The 16943-nt window shown below is 58.2% G+C and overlaps 2 protein-coding genes across 3 annotated transcripts; one reads left to right on the forward strand and one right to left on the reverse strand.

The window, feature by feature from the left end:
• Positions 1 to 222: 222 nt before the first annotated feature.
• On the reverse strand, positions 223 to 4349 carry GGN (gametogenetin). Its single transcript, XM_047790004.1, has 3 exons — positions 4093 to 4349; positions 1409 to 3325; positions 223 to 525 (listed from the first exon to the last, which is right to left on the reverse strand). The coding sequence occupies exons 2-3, from the start codon at positions 3304 to 3306 to the stop codon at positions 408 to 410; spliced, it is 2016 nt and encodes a 671-aa protein (XP_047645960.1). The 5' UTR covers positions 3307 to 3325; positions 4093 to 4349; the 3' UTR covers positions 223 to 407.
• Positions 4008 to 14819, forward strand: SPRED3 (sprouty related EVH1 domain containing 3). 2 transcript variants are annotated; one of them, XM_047790005.1, is made up of 6 exons: positions 4008 to 5139; positions 6722 to 6902; positions 8052 to 8220; positions 8339 to 8412; positions 10387 to 10533; positions 11288 to 14819. In XM_047790005.1, the coding sequence occupies exons 2-6, from the start codon at positions 6726 to 6728 to the stop codon at positions 11951 to 11953; spliced, it is 1233 nt and encodes a 410-aa protein (XP_047645961.1). In that variant the 5' UTR covers positions 4008 to 5139; positions 6722 to 6725; the 3' UTR covers positions 11954 to 14819. The 2 variants fall into 2 exon arrangements, with proteins under 2 accessions (XP_047645961.1, XP_047645962.1); XM_047790006.1 differs by having other exon boundaries at positions 4009 to 5139; positions 6722 to 6809.
• The last annotated feature ends 2124 nt before the right edge of the window (positions 14820 to 16943 follow it).

The raw sequence follows: 16943 nt of genomic DNA on the forward strand, positions 1-16943 counted from the left end.
CAAGAGTCCAAATCTGGCTGAGCCATTTGTGGGATGTGGGGTTCTCAAGGTGGTCTTCTGGAGTCGGTTTTCCCGGCTTTTACAGGGATGATCATTTCTGCTTTCCAAAGTGATTTGCACCAGACCCCTGCACTTGGCCCCAGATCACCTTGGAAGAGGAGCTGTTGGTATTAAGGGGAATGAGGACATCTCATCCCTGGGCCCATCAGTCCACAGCCTGGATGAATGGAATCTCCTTTATTGCTAGTCTAGGTCCAGCCTCCTTACTCTTTCCAGAATGTCTTTTCATGGAGATCTCTGCCCCACTGCACCCCTTCAATCCCTAGCCAGTGACTGACAGGCATCTAGACATCTGGATGGTTATTTTATTGTCGAGGAGAAGGCATGGGGCATTGAGCGAATTGAGCTCAGTTGGAATGGGTGGCCTGCAAGTCGTAGTGCTCCAGCCCGGCCACTAGGGAGCCGGCCAGCTTGATGGTGGCGACCCAGGGTGGCTCACTCAGGTGGTTGATGGGTGTGCTCAGCCTAGGGGGAGGGTAGAAGCATCAGGGCCTGGCTATGTGCCCAAGCCTTTATCCCTCCAAGGCTCTGCTTTATCTGTGTAAGGGATCATGTCTGAATATCCCAAAGGCAGTTTAGGGCAGTATCCACTTAAACTTAGTAGGAAAGGGGGCTGAAGGTTGGTGATAGTAGCTCCCCTAACCCACATCTAGGTCTCAGCTAAGCCCAAGAGGTTCCAGGGCAGAGGGTCTCCCAGTGACTCAGGGTCCTCAGAAGCCAGGGTCAAGACAGACCCTGATGACGGAATCCTGAGATTCAGTGGTGAAGGGGAGGTAACTGGAGGATGCAGTGTCTCCGTCTGGGTGGGAAGACTCCCAAGTAACCTCAGCAGCTCAAGGACTGGGACACCAGTGCCCTCTGGTGGTCAAAGCCTTGGGTCCCAGAGTCCGGAGAGGTTGCCAGAGGCTGGAGGAGTCAGGAGTCTTTCAGAGGCCTGCATTTCTATTCTTTCGGTTCCAGAAAACTATCATCTCCCCTCCAATCCCTGAAGAGTTTGGGACATGGTCCTTGATGTCCTTAGGGACAGGGTCAAGGCAGTGAATAGGATCAGGCCAGCTGGGACCAGTTTCCCTCCCTGGTGGCACCAGAGAGTAACAAGAGGGCCAAGGGTCAGCTTGGAGGTCTGGATACTAAGGGGCCAGGCCAAGGTGTTCTCGCCCCTGTCAGGGGTCAGTATCAAGGCTTCTCTTGGTTCTGAAGGATTGGAGCTCAGGTTTGAGATGCAGCTAATGGACTGGTCTAGGATCAGCTGGGGTCTGGATGCCAAAGGGTTGGTTGAATGGAGAAAAGGGGGGTTCAGGACTTGGAGGGCATGCCCTCCCCTCCCAACTCCCCGACCTCCCCTCACCAGGCAGACACGTTGCGTGGCAGGCGGCGATGGCGTGGCTGATGGCGGCAGTAACACTTGCAGGGACAAGAGTTAAGCACCTGGAAGGGAGGCCAGTGGCGCGCCGCGCCCGAGGAAGCTGTCCCCGCCGGAGGAGCCCTGCTGCTACCACCCCCTCCGCCACCGCTGTCAGTCACAGTAGCTGCAGTACGTTCTCGAAGACCATCTCCAGGCGGGCCATCCTCACGGGGCGCAGCCCTGGCTGCGCGGGGACCCTTGTTCCGGCGGGTGCGGGCCTTGGCTGGCGCCGGCACTGGCGGCGACGGCTCGGCTGTGATGGGAGCTGGAGCCGGGGCTGGGGCCTGGGCCGGGGCCAGGGTCGGGGCCGGGGTCGGGGCCTGTTCGGCAGCCAAGGCGAGGGGCAGAGCGGGAGCTGGGACGGGAGCCACTGCTGACTCCAAGTGGCCCGGGCCTGCGGTCGGCGGGAGCGCGGCGGGCAGCGGCGTTGGCTGGGGCATGGGCGGCTGCGGTGTGGGAGGAGGTGCGGGAGGCGGCGTGGGTGGTGGCGTGGGCGGCGGCAACGGCGGCGGCAGCACCTCCTGCGGGTCCGGAGGCCCAGGGCACACAGGCTCGCCATTGGCAGGCGCCGGGAAGATGAACATAGGCGGCGCCAGCAAGGCCGGTGCGGGCCTCCGGGGCCCTGGAGCTGGATGCATCTGCCCTGGCGGAGGCGGCGGGGAGCCCCAGGGCCCCGAGAGCGTGGCTGCGCGCCGTCGGGGCGCCCCGACGCCTCCGCCAGCTCCGTTGAAGCGAAAGTGGCGTTCAGGACCATCAGGAGGGCTCACCCAGTCAAATTTGGGTTTTGAGCCTGGGAAGGTGGTGTAGGGTGGCGGTGGAAGTGTCCGGACATGGGACACAGGCGCTGAGGGGGGTCCAGAACACCCCTCGCTATCTCCATCACCGCCCTCTGCTTCCTGAGTCCCTCGAGGGACCTCTCCCGGGGAGCGAGCGGCCCCAGGAGCGGGCCCCTGCTTCAGGACCTCAGCGTAGGAGATGGCTCCCGAGGTAGCGGAGAAGAGTCCTGCACCTCCTCCGCCGCCCCCGAGAGAGGCTTTGGCTGCTAAGGAACTCGAGGCTGCCGCAGGGGGTAGAGGGGGGCCTGACTTGAAGGTGACTTTACACAGCAGGTTCAGGCCGGGCTCGGAGGCCGCCGGCCGGGCCATTTCTCCCTCGCCTGCTTGGGGAGGTGCCCCTCTGCAGGCACCACAGGCCGTCTGGACCTCGCTACCGCGCCTGGCTTGGCTTTCTGTAGGGGTTGCGGCGGGTGTGGCCAGAGCAGGAGTGATTTTGCGATCCAGGGGCTGCCGGTCGGAAGGTGGCGGTAGTGGTGGCTTCCGCAGCTCAGAGGGCGGCGGAATCGGGGATAGGGCCCTCGGGACAGGGTTGGAATCCTCTTCGGTCAGTTGCCGGGGCGGCGGCGGCAGCGGGCGGAGGCTCGGAGGGTCGCCCTGGCCGCGATGGCTTGCCTCCAGCAGACTGCGGATTCGGGGCACCGAAGTGCCCGTGGGTTTTCGCCACTTAGACGGCGCGGGCAGCAGGGTCCCCACGGGGGGCGGGGGTGGTGTGGAGACCGTGGCCGCAGCCGCCTCCTCTGAAGGAGGCGTCACTGGCGAGGGCAGTTCTAAGGTCAGGGGCAGGGGTGAGGGTGAGGCCTGGGGCTCCGGGGGTACCAGGAGTCCTGGGGGCGGAGAGCTGCCAGGGAACCAGACACCCAGCCCTCGAGCCAGGCGCATGGCTGGGGAAGAGGAGGTCACCTCGGGCTCCATCAAGGATGTCCGGCGGGAGTCGGAGGACCGGCCCGAGGCCTGGTCTTTTCGGGAGCCCCCGCCAGCGGACGGCTCCGACTGCACGTTCCCCATTTCTGACGGAGGTCGGGGACTGTAGTCAGAAAAACGTCAGCCAGTCAATCTACCAGGGCTGGGGGAAACCCACGAGGCAGAGTTGTACTTGGTCCTATCTGTCCTCACCGGCCCTGCCATTGTCCTCCTATATCCACTCGGGAACTAGTCTCTAGCCGCATTCCTATTCCTCTGCTCTTGACGTTCACATCTTCTTCCCCGTGGACCCATACAGCTGCTGTTCAAGTACAGAGTCCCCATTCTCTTAGTGTACTAAGGTTCAGTACCTGTCTTCCTATCTGGTCCCTCAGATCACATCCCTTCGCTTTGACCACATCCGAGGTCTCTAGACTCCAAGACATAGGCCTTGCCCGCCTTCCTTGCCAGTCACTCAGGCCACAACACGCGTGGTGATTGTACTCTGTAGCTTGTAAGACCAAGGAGTACCAACCAGCTTCTCTCCCTGAACTCTTAACAAGGTTTCTGGGGCCCAGGCCCCGCCTCCTCCCTCTGGTCCCGCCCCCGATTGTCAGGGAATCGGGCCTTCTCAACCAGACCCCCCAACCCTCCCCAGGTCTGGCCCCGCCTCCGCTTAACAAATCCAGATATTTTTGTCGTGCTAACCACTCAGTCCTCACCTCTAACCCTCAACTCCCTCTCAATTGATTATTTGGGTCCCGCCCTCTTCCCAGGCTTCACTGCTAAATTTCTTTTTCTGCTCCAGGTCTAGCGGCAGACCTCATAATCAGGCTCCACCCCTTCCCCCAAGCTCCGCCCTCGCTCCGCCTCTCAGAGGATCCCACTCACCGACTCCACCAGCAGACCGAAGTTCGGACCGCGGCCCCCTGGGCCCAGGGGAGGGAGGGGAACGGCCGCAGCAGAAAGCAACCGAAAAGAACGGGGCAAGCGGGCGAGGCAGCAAGAGCGGACCCCGAGACCTAGGCCCCGCCCATAGGCTCGAGGCCCCCCCCTCCTGTGTGCCAGCTTGAGCACTGCCCCTTAGGAACCTGGATCTCCCTTTGAAATACCCCAGTGCCTTCTTCCCCGCCCCCAGGCCTTGCAGTCCTAGGCCCCACCCCTGTAGAACGTTCTTTTAAGCCCCGCCCCTTCATAATGCCCCGCCCTCTCCGTTAGTTTCTCTCCTGAAGCTCCGCCCATTAGGAACACAGCTACGTAGCTCCTCCCTTTTGGAACTCTCCGTCGTCCGGCCCCTAAAGACAGTTTACTTGTAAGCTCCGTCCTACAAGGACAACCTCTCCTCCCAAGACCCTCTTTCCTCTGGCTCGCCCAGAAGGCCCTTCCTCTGTGGATCCGCCCCTTCTATGACGCACGCGCTTGTCCTCGCCTCCCGCGTCTTCACTCTCCTTTTCCAGGCCCTCCGACCCCGCCCCCTAGCGATGCTCCCTTCTCGCCCCACCCCTTTTCGAACCCCGCCAGGCACCCCGCCACTCCCATTTAGAACCCAAAACATAGACCTTGCCTCTTTAGAACATCCAGAGCAAGCTCTGTCCTAGACTCCCTCCCTACATCCTCAGGGACCAATGGCACAGATGGGTGGGAAAGGAGGGGATCCTTTCTGGATCCTAAGAAAATGGGGACTGGGGGGCTGTTCGCTGGAGCCAGGGCCGGGCTCTAGGACCCAGCGGGCAAGTGCGCCTGCCTCGCGCTTACCCCTCCCCCCAAGCCGCCCCCTCCCCCCCCACCCATCTACCAGGTTTCCCCTCCCTCCCCCCTCGCCCCGGCTCCCGGTGCCCGTCTCTAGCGCCGCCGGAGCCAGCGAGGGAGCTGGAGCGAACAGGAGGAGGAGGAGGAGGCCACGTCGCCACCGCTCGGAGCCCGGCCGGAGCCTTCCAGGCAGGTGCCGAGGGGGGCGAGGGGGCGGGGGCTGACAGACGGCCTGTCACGGTGAGGGGGCAGCCGGGACCGCGCAGCGCCTCCTGTCCACCGGGATGCCCCCAGACCCTGGCTGGAAGGACAAGGGGGTGGGGGCTCCTAAACTGCGCGGCAGCCATTTGGGGTACCAGTCTCCATTTGGGGGGGTCTGGACTTCCTACGAGGACACCCCCATTCATAAATTTCCGTACTGGACCCCCACCATTGAGGAAATCTGGGGACCACTCCCCCCAGGAAACAGATCATAGGGAGCGTAGGGCACCCAGAAATCCCGGCATCCCATCCCAGTAGGCCCTGGGGGGGGACCCCTGCCCTCTTTCTCTGCTTCACCTGTTGTCGGGGGAGGCGGGCGGACAAAGGAAGCAGCGTCACGTGACTGCTCATTCACAAAATCCCATCCCATTGAGAAAAGGGGGCTGGGGGCGCTGCGGCGGCCCCTTCCCCTCCCGAAAGGCTGGGGAAACCCGACAGCCTGCAGGTGGGGGAAGGGGCTAGAGCTCGTGGCCTGGGTGCTTGAGGCTGGGGCACCAAGGTCCCTGCGCTAGGTGGTAGTGAGGGGTTGGAGGCTGATCCTGATTGCTGGGCGGAGGGCTATGGTCCCTGAACCGGGGGGAGGGGGGGCTGGGGGGCGGGGTAAGATGGTTCTGAAGGATGCTGGGGCCGGGAGAGGGAAGAGGAGGGATCAATTCCCCCCTCCCCGCCCGCCTGTCCGCCCGCAATCTCTCCCCCTTGCCTTTCCTCGGCAGGGGCCTGAGGGAGCAACCTTGATTTTGTGAATGAAATGCTCTCTGGATGTGTCTCGGTCGCCCGTTCCTGGCTTCTTCTGCCTCCATCTCCCTTTCGGCCTGTCTCTGGCCATTTCTGGTTCTCTCCCTGCTCTCTGCCCATCTCCCGTTGCCGGGTGACTCAATGAGCTTTGCATCCGGTCTCATTCATAAATCCGGGAAGGGGTGGGGGGAAGAGAGCCTGGGTTTCTCACCCAGCCAGTGGCCTGGGCGGCAGGGTGCGGAGGCAGTGTAGGGGGGACTGGGGCTGAGTTGATGGGCTCTAAGAAAATACATATGCGCAGGCACCCAGCTGTGAGGGGGACGATGGGTGGGGCTGTGGGTACGTGCAGAGGGAGGAGAAGGAGAGAGGGTTGATAGGGGATGAGCAGGAGGAAGGGAAGTGGAAGAGCAAAGCTATGGGGGGTGAGGACGGGCAAGATGGGGAGAGGGAGAAAAGGTGGGTAGGGAGAAAAAAGGTAGCTATGGAGGAAAAGGTAGGCATGGGAGGAAGGAGATGGCAAGAGGAAGAAAGAAGCAGTGCTGGAGGAAGGTGGGCATGGGGGAGAAGATGGGCAGAAGAGACGTGATGGGGACGGGGAGAAGGTGGCATGGGGTGGAGGTGGGTATGGAAGGTGAGGTACAGGCTGGCTGAGGGTGCAGTAGATCCAGCTGAGGGAGCTGAAGAGGGGAGGTGAAGGATGGGGAGGACACTGAGTAGGAGAGCAGTATTGGGGCTCACTGACGGTGTTGTCTCTGTCCCCCCCAACCTCCTCCAGGTACATGGTTCGGGTCCGAGCCGTGGTGATGGCCCGAGATGACTCCAGTGGGGGCTGGCTGCCTGTGGGGGGCGGGGGCCTCAGCCAGGTGAGCGTATGTCGGGTCCGAGGGGCCAGGCCCGAGGGGGGGGCCCGCCAGGGGCACTACGTCATCCACGGGGAGCGCCTCCGGGACCAGAAAGTGAGCCACCCTGGGGCGTGGGGGTGGTGTGGGGTGTGGGGAAGTAGGGGAACGGGGCTGGGAATGCAGAGGTGAGGTCCAGTCATCTCCCAGCCCGGATCAAACCGGGGTGTGGGATGGAGTTGGAAGTGAATGTCTGTCCTCTGGATACGAGTTGAGAGTTTCCGGACTATTGGGGCTATGAAGCAGGTCCTGTCCACTGCCACTGCTTGCTCAACTGTCACAGCAGCCTCCCCCCTGGTCTCCTTGCCCTGCTCCTGCTCCCTCCCCCACCTTCGGTCTGTTCCTCAGGGGCTGTGCTAACACCTGACTCAGATCACATCCCTCCTCTGCTCAGAACCCTCCCCGTGGCTCCATCTTGCTCAGAGATCCTCACCAGGAGGCATTTACACCATGGGCCCCTGACTGCCCTAAATATATGGAGGCATTTGGTGGGGGCCCATCTGGAAGTGTCAGAGAGGGTTTATAATCCTATTGTGGGTTCAGCAGGAATATTCTGGACTGTCTGGCATGAAGTGGAAAGAGATGTTGACGTTTCAGCCAGGGAGGTAGTAGAAAGATCTGGATTGAGAAGGCTTGGGGGTAAGGGTTGCCTTTCAGAGCAGAGGGTGGAAGGAAGCGTGTAGGGGGATTTGAAAGGGTGTAAAAGAATGCAGTTGTGTTGGGCCAGAAAATGAGGGACCATCCGAGGTGTTGACCAGCATCTGAGGGGAAACCTGTGGGAGCTGGAGATGAATTTGAGGGGTAGTGTTTGGGGGAGATTCTTGGGGCATCAGAAGGGGATAAATAATAATATTTTGAGATGTTCAGTAAAGTTTGAGGGGTCCGATTGAGTCAAATGGGGGATATTGGCTCTCAGAAGGAGGTTGACTAATTTTTTGAGGCATTCAGTAAAATTTGGGATTCCTCTTGAGATATCAGAGGGAGGTGTTAGGCAAATGTAGGGATCAAGGGGATTGGGGAAAATTCTGGGGTATTAGAGGTGTTCTCAGTACAATTGGGGGGTGGTGTTGGGGTGTTGATCGGGGCTCCAGGGTACTCCTAGGATTGAGAAATTAGGTTTGTGGGATGCTCTGCCATAGAGCCCAGGAAAGTCACAGACATGGCTGGAATGGGGTGTCTGACCTGGCCCCCTCCTGCCCCCCTCAGACCACCTTGGAGTGTACCTTGAGGCCAGGCTTGGTTTACAACAAGGTGAACCCCATCTTCCACCACTGGAGCCTGGGTGACTGCAAGTTTGGGCTGACGTTTCAGAGTCCTGCAGAGGCCGATGAGTTCCAGAAGAGCCTACTGGCTGCACTGGCTGCACTGGGTCGAGGTGAGTGGAGCAGGTGGTGGGCTCTGGGGACAGGGGTGGGGGAGTGAGGGGTGGAAGGGTAGGAGATGGGAGAAGCTGGGCCAAGGAAACTCACTCTCTGCCTCTCTCCCTGCCCCAGGCTCACTCACCCCCTCCTCCTCCTCCTCTTCCTCCCCTTCCCAGGACACTGCAGAGACCCCCTGCCCTCTGACGGTGAGTCTCCAGGGTACAGCTCTGCTGGGAGGCAAGGGTTCATTTCTATTCTACAAACATTCTTGAGCACCTACTGTGTATCTAGCACCACGCCACATGCTGGGGACACGAATTTGAGCCCAAGCTATTAGTGTCCCCTTCAATCCCATTTATTCTAGTTTTTCTCTTCTCTCAAGATTTACACATTCATTCAAGGGTATTTATTGAACACCTTTGATAAGTTGAACAAAACAAAGTCCTTTTCCTCATGGAGCTTCTATTCTAGTGTGGAGAGGCAGGAAAAACATTTTAAGGTATACTAGAAAAAACATTAAACAGATGAACAGATTCATGGGAAATCCATCCTTCTAGCTACTCAGGGTATGAGCCTTGAGGTCATCCTTGACTCCTCTCCTCTCTTATGTGTCTCATCTGTCAGCAAGTATTGGCTCCACTTTCAAAATGATCAGAAAGTGGTTTACTGCCCGACCTCACCTCCCAACTGACCTATGTCACCAGCTGCTCATCAACTGCCCCTCCCCCACCCCATTTCCTTTCCCACACACAGCCAGAGAGACCCTCCTGACATCTCAGACAGCCCATGGTCATTCCCCCACTTAGAACCTGAGCGGGGCCCCATCTCACTCACGGTAAAGGACAAAGTCCTTGCTGTGGCACTTAGGATCCCACACCATCTGGTCCCCAAGTACACTTCCTCCTGCTCACTTGGCTCCAGCCACACTGGCCTCCTCACTGTGACTTCAAGAGGGCAGGCATGTTCCTGCCCCAGGGCCTTTGCACTGGCTGGACCTCTGTCTTGGAACACTCTTCCCCAAATACCACATGGCTCCTTCCTTTTCCTTCAGGGATTTACATGCATATACAGGAGTGAGCCCCCCCCCCCCCATAACTTGTTTACAATGGCAATCTCCCAGTGCTCCTCATCCTATTCCTTTTCCCCATCTTCTATGATATTTTTCTTCTTTCCTTTCCCAATAGACAATTTTCTTATCTATTACTTTACTGTCCATCTCCCATGCTAGAATGTCAGCTCCAGGAGGGCAAGGATCTTTTGTTGCTTTCTTGATGCATCTTCAGTGCTTAAAATACTGAATAGTGTTCGGTAAATATATGTTGAATAAAATGATGAAAGGAATAAGTGTATATAATGTCAGATTCGATTTGGCACTTGTTGGGGACAGTGGGAGTTTCTTGAGAACACTTGGAGAAACAAAACTGGTACCCTGGGCAGAAAAGGGAGATTCCTAGGGTAACAGGGGATGCAGGTGGGGCTACAAAATCACAGGACACTTACTGAGCACTTACTCAGGAAAGATGCTGGGCTCTCCATGCTCCATCTCAGATCCTCCCAGTGGCCTATGTGAGCCTGGCATGTCGTGGGTGCTCAATGAATGCTTATTGAAGATGGTAATCGGATGAGTTAGGAATGATTCCCAAGTTACAGAAAGGAAACTGAGGGTCTGAGAAATGATGTTTCATCTTGTGAAGGACCGAGCTTGGTTTGGATGGAAGGAATGCATTCCAGGTGGGTGGCACTGCCCCAATAAAGATGTGGCGGTGGGAAGGAGGCAGGAAGGTAGCTGATGGCCGAGGCAGAGGGTTTCTGAGAAAGGAGAATGATTTGATGTTCTATAGGTTGGTGAGCTGAGCAGGTGGGGCGGGGGGGAGTGTCAAATCATAATAACTATTTGCAGCTCGTCCTGTACCTCAGGCATGTATTATGCCCTTTACAGTGGGTCCTAACCACAGCCTTATGAATAGACACTGTTATGATCCCCATTTTACAGCGGAGGAAACTGAGGCTCAGAGAGATGAGCTCACTTGCCGGAGGTCACACAACCAGTCAGTGGCAGAGCTGGGGCTTGAGCCCAGGCCTGTCTGGCCGCAGAGCCCTCGCTCGCAATGGGAGGGGGTCTATGTAAGGGCATCGGCTGTGCCAGGGGTCCCGGCTCTGAGGCCGCCAATCTCCCCCAGTCCCACGTGGACAGCGACTCCTCCTCCAGTCACAGCCGCCAGGAGACGCCTCCCTCCGCCGCCGCGGCGGCCCCCATCGTCACTGTGGAATCAGCTTCTGGCTTCGGGTCGGCCACACCGCCCCAGCGCCGCCGCTCCTCCGCTCAGGTGCGACCTCCCACCCCCAGCGGAATTCTGGGGCTCCTGGGGCAAGTGGGTCTGGGCGCCGGGGTCCTGAAGTGGGCGGGAGCTGGGGCCACTATCGGGCCAGAAACCACACACAGATCCTAAGGGCTGCCTGACCTGACCTCACGGCGGGGGGAGCTTAGGCCTGGGTACCTCGGAAGGTTGGGTGAGGGCTTCCCCCGTCTCCTGCGCTCTTGGAGGTTGGAGTTCTGAATTTCACAGGGGTTTGGAGGACGACTTGGACAATGAATTAGGGGAGTGCTGATGCTTATGGAAGGAGTTCTTTACACTGCTTAATTCACGAGGGGTGGCGCTCAGTATCCAAGGGGATAAAAGGGACCCCGGGACCAGACCCCTGCATCTGGCAGGAGCTGGCTGGAGTCCAGGACTCCTGAATCTGAGAGTAGAGGGGGTTGGGTTGGGATTCTGGATCCTGAGAGAGGGCAGGACTGAGAGCCTGGATCACTGGGTCCTTAAGGTGTCGGCTTGGGGCCTAGGTTAGTCTGTCTGTACCTAGATGTCCTCTCTCTCCCTGGAAGAAGAGTGGGCTGGGTGTTTAGAAGTCTGAGTGCCAGACCCAGGCAGTCAGGATCCCAGGACAGGATCCTAGGATGAATGAAGCCTGTGGCTGGGTCTTAGGAGTCTCGGGTCTTCTAAGGCCAGGATAAACTGTAGTGGGATGTAGGGGATTGCAGACCCCACTAACCTGTTCTCCTCCTGTTCCTTTCTCCCGCAGAGCTACCCTCCGCTCCTACCGTTCACAGGGATTCCGGAGCCTCCAGAGCCCCTGGCCGGGGCAGGGGGCCCGGGCTGGGGCGGCCGTGGATACGAGGATTACCGGCGCGCGGGGCCGCCCGCGCCTCTCGCCCTGTCTACCTGTGTTGTGCGCTTCGCCAAAACCGGCGCATTGAGGGGCGCAGCGCTGGGGTCCCCCGCAGTCCTACCTGCTCCTCTCACCGAGGCTGCGGCCCCAGCGCCCCCGGCTCGCCCACCCCCTGGCCCCGGCCCGGCCTCTGCGCCGGCCAAGGCCTCCCCCGAAGCGGAGGAGGCGGCGCGCTGCGTGCACTGCCGTGCGCTCTTCCGCCGTCGCGCGGACGGGCGTGGCGGCCGCTGCGCGGAGGCCCCGGACCCAGGTCGTCTGCTGGTGCGACGTCTCAGCTGCCTGTGGTGCGCCGAGAGCTTGCTCTACCACTGCCTGTCGGATGCCGAGGGCGACTTCTCGGACCCGTGCGCCTGCGAGCCGGGCCACCCGCGCCCCGCCGCGCGCTGGGCCGCGCTGGCCGCGCTCTCCCTCGCCGTGCCCTGCCTCTGCTGCTACGCGCCCCTGCGCGCGTGCCACTGGGTCGCGGCGAGATGCGGCTGCGCCGGCTGCGGGGGTCGCCACGAGGAGGCGGCGCGGTGAGGACGGCCTGGTGGGTCCAGTAGCCGGACCGAGGACCCAAAATTGGGGGTCCAGGACCCCGAACTCCGTTCGGCCCCCACACCCAAACCTAGGCACACCCGGAACTTGGAGCTTGAGTTTGGATTGAGAGACCCCAGATCTGGAACCTGGACCCCGAATCTAGGACTGAGAGACCCCAGATCCAGCTTCATTGGGATGTCTGTCCAAGAGGGCCCAGGCATCCTGAGTTTTGGCATCCCCGTCCTCCACCCTCACCCGCAACCTCGACCTAGACTGAAGAGGGGTCCCCAGACTTTTCACCTCAGGCAAGTAGGGGAGCATACCGATCCCTGGGAGCCACAGGATCCTGAATCGTGACTTCCTGTTCAAATTACCAACCTACACCCAGTCATGCCTGGCACCATGAACCCTCAGATTACAGCCCCAGAATTAGGAGTTGCCAGTACCTGACCTTGCCTGTAGACAATTACTCCCAGATTTTGAGATCATAGGACCCAGAATCATCCCTCATGGTTCCTGAATGCTCACCTAAAACCTGAGGCATCCGAATCTGAGATGTTCTTGTAGCCCTAGGACTTCTCAGACACCAAACCCTTTTAAGATACCCTGAGTCCTTGGATGTGCTCAAATGGATGCTCTCTGACCCAAATAACTCGGGAGACCCACCTCAGAGCCCCCCACCCCACACGCACACCACCCAAGATGCACAAGCCAGCTTCCAGGGTGCTCTGGGGGCCAGGGATCAAAGACCTGTAGACCCGCCCATTCCAGGCCTGTTTCCCCAGGAGCTTTTGATTTCACATGTGGGACTCTGAGGTGTCTACTAACCCCAGACGTAGGACTGAAGGCCACCAATCCCTCAAGGCCCAAGACATTGGTCCTAACCCTTCAGAGAGCCCTCTTCCAATTCTCCCTGGACTTGGATTTCAAGCCCTGGAATGTCCTGGAATCTTTCACTTCTTTCTACCTACAGGTCCCCAATCTCCTAAAGGCTGGGAGCCCAGCTCCCAGAAGATGGGACGTTCATGGCAACTGAGACCTCTGACTCCTTGTCCCCAAGTGACCCCAAGGTGCTTTAGGAGCACTGGATCCAAGACCCCAAGGTACCCTTGACCCTTCCAAATTCAGGACTCAAGCCTACACAATATTGGGATAGCCCCTGACCCAAGACCTTGGTCCCCCATTCCAGAGACTGTCTGCTCTGAGGTGCCCAGGGACCTAGCAACTTCAGGTCCCAGATCTCTTTGGACGCTAACCTCTCTAGCCCGATATGCTCCAGACCCAGCTTGTGCACCCCCTGAGACCTGTTGCCCTTGGTTTCTGAGACCCTAAGATCACGGACTCTGGAATTCGAGTCCCAAGGGCAGCAGCCCAAGCTCCCAACATCCCACAGAGCTACCCATTACCCCAAGGGAGAGACAAAACAGTTTGTGCTAATGTTCCTGGATTCTAGGACCACCCGAGAGCTCTCTTGCTCCCAGGTCTAGGACCCAGCTTTGCCACAGATGATTGTGCAGGCTGTTCACTAGGCAAAGGCACACAGCCCAGGTGATGAGTGGGGCTGGCCATGCTGTGCCCTCAGAGGAAAGTGTGCATTTTTCTGAGTTGCACAAAAGCACCTAGCTATGGCTCTGCTGGCATAAATGAGTGCGCGCACACACACACACACACACACACACACACACACACACTCTCCACAGCCTTGCAGACTCTCTCCCAAGCCCAGTCTTACATTCCAGCCCTAGTCCAAGCCTTTTATGTTCTGCCCCCCTGTTAACCCTTTCTCAGAATTGGGGGTTGCTTTGGAAAGCTTGAAAGCCTGTTTGCTGGCCCTCTGAGACACCTCTTCTGGGGAAGGGGGGTTCCACGGTCTTTTCCCTCCGAGTGGCATGGGACTTCTGTTGTACCCCAGATCTGATGGCCTGCGTGGTGGTGGGGTGGGGATCATGGTCTTGGGGCAACACCATCTCAATGTTGTACAGGCTTGGGCCCTGCATCTGGCCCCAAGCATCTGGAAATGCACACTTACCTTTCTTCATTACCCAGACTTGGATGGCCTTGTGGGGGTTCAAGGGATAGGTCAAGGGGGCCAGAGGGATGGATCCTTCTGTCACTTCCTTTAAATTATTAACTATTTATTACATCCGGAACCTGTGAGATTCAGCTCTCTCAACCAGAGCCGGGATGGGTGAGAGGAAAGGGGGTGTCCCTCCCATCCCCACTCTGCCCAGCTCTCATCACTGTCAGACCCACCAGAGCTGAGGGCGGAGGGACTGGGGGCTGGGGCCACCTGGGTCCCCATCCCCCTCTCTGTGCCTCGGTCTCCTCCCTTCCGTGGTGGGCGGGGGGGAAGCTCCATTCTTAACCTACCTCGTTTTGGGGAGGGGTGGGACGGGGGACCAGAGTGCTGTAAGGTGCTGTGGGATCTGCGGAGGAAGCAGTGGGGGCTGGGGGATGGTCCCCTGGCTCCCACCTCCCAGCACCACCTCTCCCAGGTCTCCCAGTCCCTCTCCCTGCTAATACCCACCTCTGATCCATGATTACTCTTCATCACCCCTAAATCAGGGGTGCATGGAGGGCTGACCCTGGGAGCCAGGAAGACCTCAGACCCTGGAGCCCCCAGGCCCAGTTTCCCGGCTGCTTGCCCCTCAGATTGGATGCTTGGCCCTCAGACTTGGGGGAAGCACCCCGACATTAATCTTCCTGATCTTGAGTCTAAGCCAGTCTGTGACCTCAATATTGTTATCATCAGTGCAGGCTGAAGTAGTGGGGGAGGATGGGGGCCAAAGACCCAGCCTTGTCATTGGAGGAGGGGGCATGAGATATCGGCTCCAAGAAATGTCTGTGACAAAGTCTCAGCCTGTGTTCTTTATTCGCATGGACGCACCCTCTCCACTCACCTTCCTCAACTGTCGGACCAGTTCCCCACCCACATCCTCCTTCCCTCCTTCCCTCCTTCCCATCCTCTGGTCCCAAGCAGACCCTCTGGCTGAATGCTATAATCCAGTCACTCTACATTCAGTGAACACTCATTGTACGCCAAGCCCTATCGCAGGCCCTGGGGACAGAGCCGTGGACAGAACAGACAAAAGCCCTTTCCCACCAGGAGCTTATGATCTAGTGAAGGAGACAGTAACATGTTAGGAAGGATATATACTATAAAGAAAAAATAAAGCAGAGGGAGAGAGGCAATTGCAGTCACGATGATCAGGGAGCCCCCACTGAGGAGCTGGCATTTGAATAAAGCCCTGAAGGAGGAGAGGGAGGGAGTGCCACGGCCTGCCTGCCGTCTGCGGGAAGAGCATTCCAGGTAAAGGGGACAGTTGTGCAAGGCCCTGAGGGAGGAGCGTGTCTGGCAAACCCGAAGGACATCAAAGGAGCCGGAGGAGAGGGAGCAAGGAGGCGGGTACCTAGGAGATGAAGGCGGAAAGGTGACAGAAGATCTGTGGGCACTTGTGAGCCATCACGTGGGCTTTGGTGTTCACCCTGAGTGAGATGAAGCTACAGGAAGTCTCCAAGCACAGGAGGGGTGTGACCTGACTCAGTTATTCACAGGTTCCCTTTGGCTGCCTGTTGGGGAGAGACGCTGGGAGGGGACGAGACATTTAGGGAGGGGGATGGTCCAGGGGAGACTGGTGCAAAGGACCTGGCGGGGAGGAGAGGGGAAGGGGGGGAGGGGGCGCAGTGGAGGTGGAGGGGAGCGGGCAAGATCCTGGGTCTGTTTTGAAGGTCAAGTTCACCTGTTTAGATATGGAGCTCATTATTGAGAGGCGTCAAGATTATGGCTCCAAGGCTTTAGCCTGAGCAATATATATATATACACATATATTTTTTTGCTTTTTAGGGCCCCAGCCACGGCATATGGAGGTTCCTGGGCTAGAGGTCTAATCGGAGCTACAGCTGTCAGCCTACACCAGAGTCACAGCAATGCTGGATCAGAGCCGCGTCTGCGACCTACACCACAGCTCATGACAACACCAGATCCTTTACCCACTGAGCTCGGCCAGGGATCGAACTCGCAACTTCATGGTTCCTAGTTGGATTCGTTTCTGCTGCGCCACAACCGGAACTCCCTGAGCCATGTTTTTAATACTTGATTACAGTCAACAAATGCTTCCCTGAGCACCCAGCCTTGGGGTAGGCGGGACTATGGAGGAAGCAGCTTCTGCCCCTGAAGAGCAAGTCTGTCCCTTGTTCTTCCCAGAGGCTCTACCCCAGTCCACTCCCACTCCCAGCAAAATTATCTAGAAACCGCTGGAGACCAAGACAGAGTCAGGAAGAGATTAAATCTAGAACAATAATTTTTACAGCTACAAAGACAATGGCAGTAATAACAATAGTAATAGGTTAAGTGTATTTTGGAATCAGATCTTTTTTTTTTTTGTCTTTTTGCTATTTCTTTGGGCCGCTCCCGCGGCATATGGAGGTTCCCAGGCTAGGGGTCTAATTGGAGCTGTAGCCACTGGCCTATGCCAGAGTCACAGCAACGCGGGATCCGAGCTGCGTCTGCAACCTACACCACAGCTCACGGCAACGCCGGATCGTTAACCCACTGAGCAGCGGCAGGGACTGAACCCGCAACCTCATGGTTCCTAGTCTGATTCGTTAACCACTGTGCCACAACGGGAACTCCTGGAATCAGATCTGAATTTGAGTCCTGGCACCACCATGCATTCACTCTGTGACTCATCCTCTCTGATTTTCTATTTTCTCTTCCATAAAATGGAGATAAGAGGGAGTTCTCTGATGGCCTACTGGGTTGAGGCTCCTGCATTCTCACTGCTGTGGCTCTGGTTGCTGCTGTGTGGCGTAGGTTCGATCGCTGGCCCAGGAACTTCCATATACTGCCTGTGTGGCAAACAAAACAAAACAAAACGAAACAAACCCAGGTGGAATTCCTGTTTTGGAGCAGTGGAAACGAAACTACTATCCATGAGGATGCAGGTTCAATCCCTGGCCTCACTAAGTGGGTTGGGAATCCAGCGTTGCT

The sequence above is a fragment of the Phacochoerus africanus genome, chromosome 8, assembly GCF_016906955.1.
Source record: "Phacochoerus africanus isolate WHEZ1 chromosome 8, ROS_Pafr_v1, whole genome shotgun sequence".
In the NCBI taxonomy this organism is placed as follows: Eukaryota; Metazoa; Chordata; class Mammalia; order Artiodactyla; family Suidae; genus Phacochoerus; species Phacochoerus africanus.

What these genes read in the sequence shown, in the direction of transcription:
- GGN (XM_047790004.1), bottom strand. Translation starts at nt 3,306, where the DNA reads ATGGGGAACGTGCAGTCGGAGCCGTCCGCTGGCGGGGGCTCCCGAAAA. An exon ending in CCACGCAACGTGTCTGCCTG is followed by an intron (nt 526 to 1,408) that starts GTGAGGGGAGGT and finishes CCCTCCCCCTAG; the next exon opens with GCTGAGCACACCCATCAACC.
- SPRED3 (XM_047790005.1), top strand. Translation starts at nt 6,726, where the DNA reads ATGGTTCGGGTCCGAGCCGTGGTGATGGCCCGAGATGACTCCAGTGGG. An exon ending in ACTGGCTGCACTGGGTCGAG is followed by an intron (nt 8,221 to 8,338) that starts GTGAGTGGAGCA and finishes TCCCTGCCCCAG; the next exon opens with GCTCACTCACCCCCTCCTCC. An exon ending in GCCGCCGCTCCTCCGCTCAG is followed by an intron (nt 10,534 to 11,287) that starts GTGCGACCTCCC and finishes TTTCTCCCGCAG; the next exon opens with AGCTACCCTCCGCTCCTACC.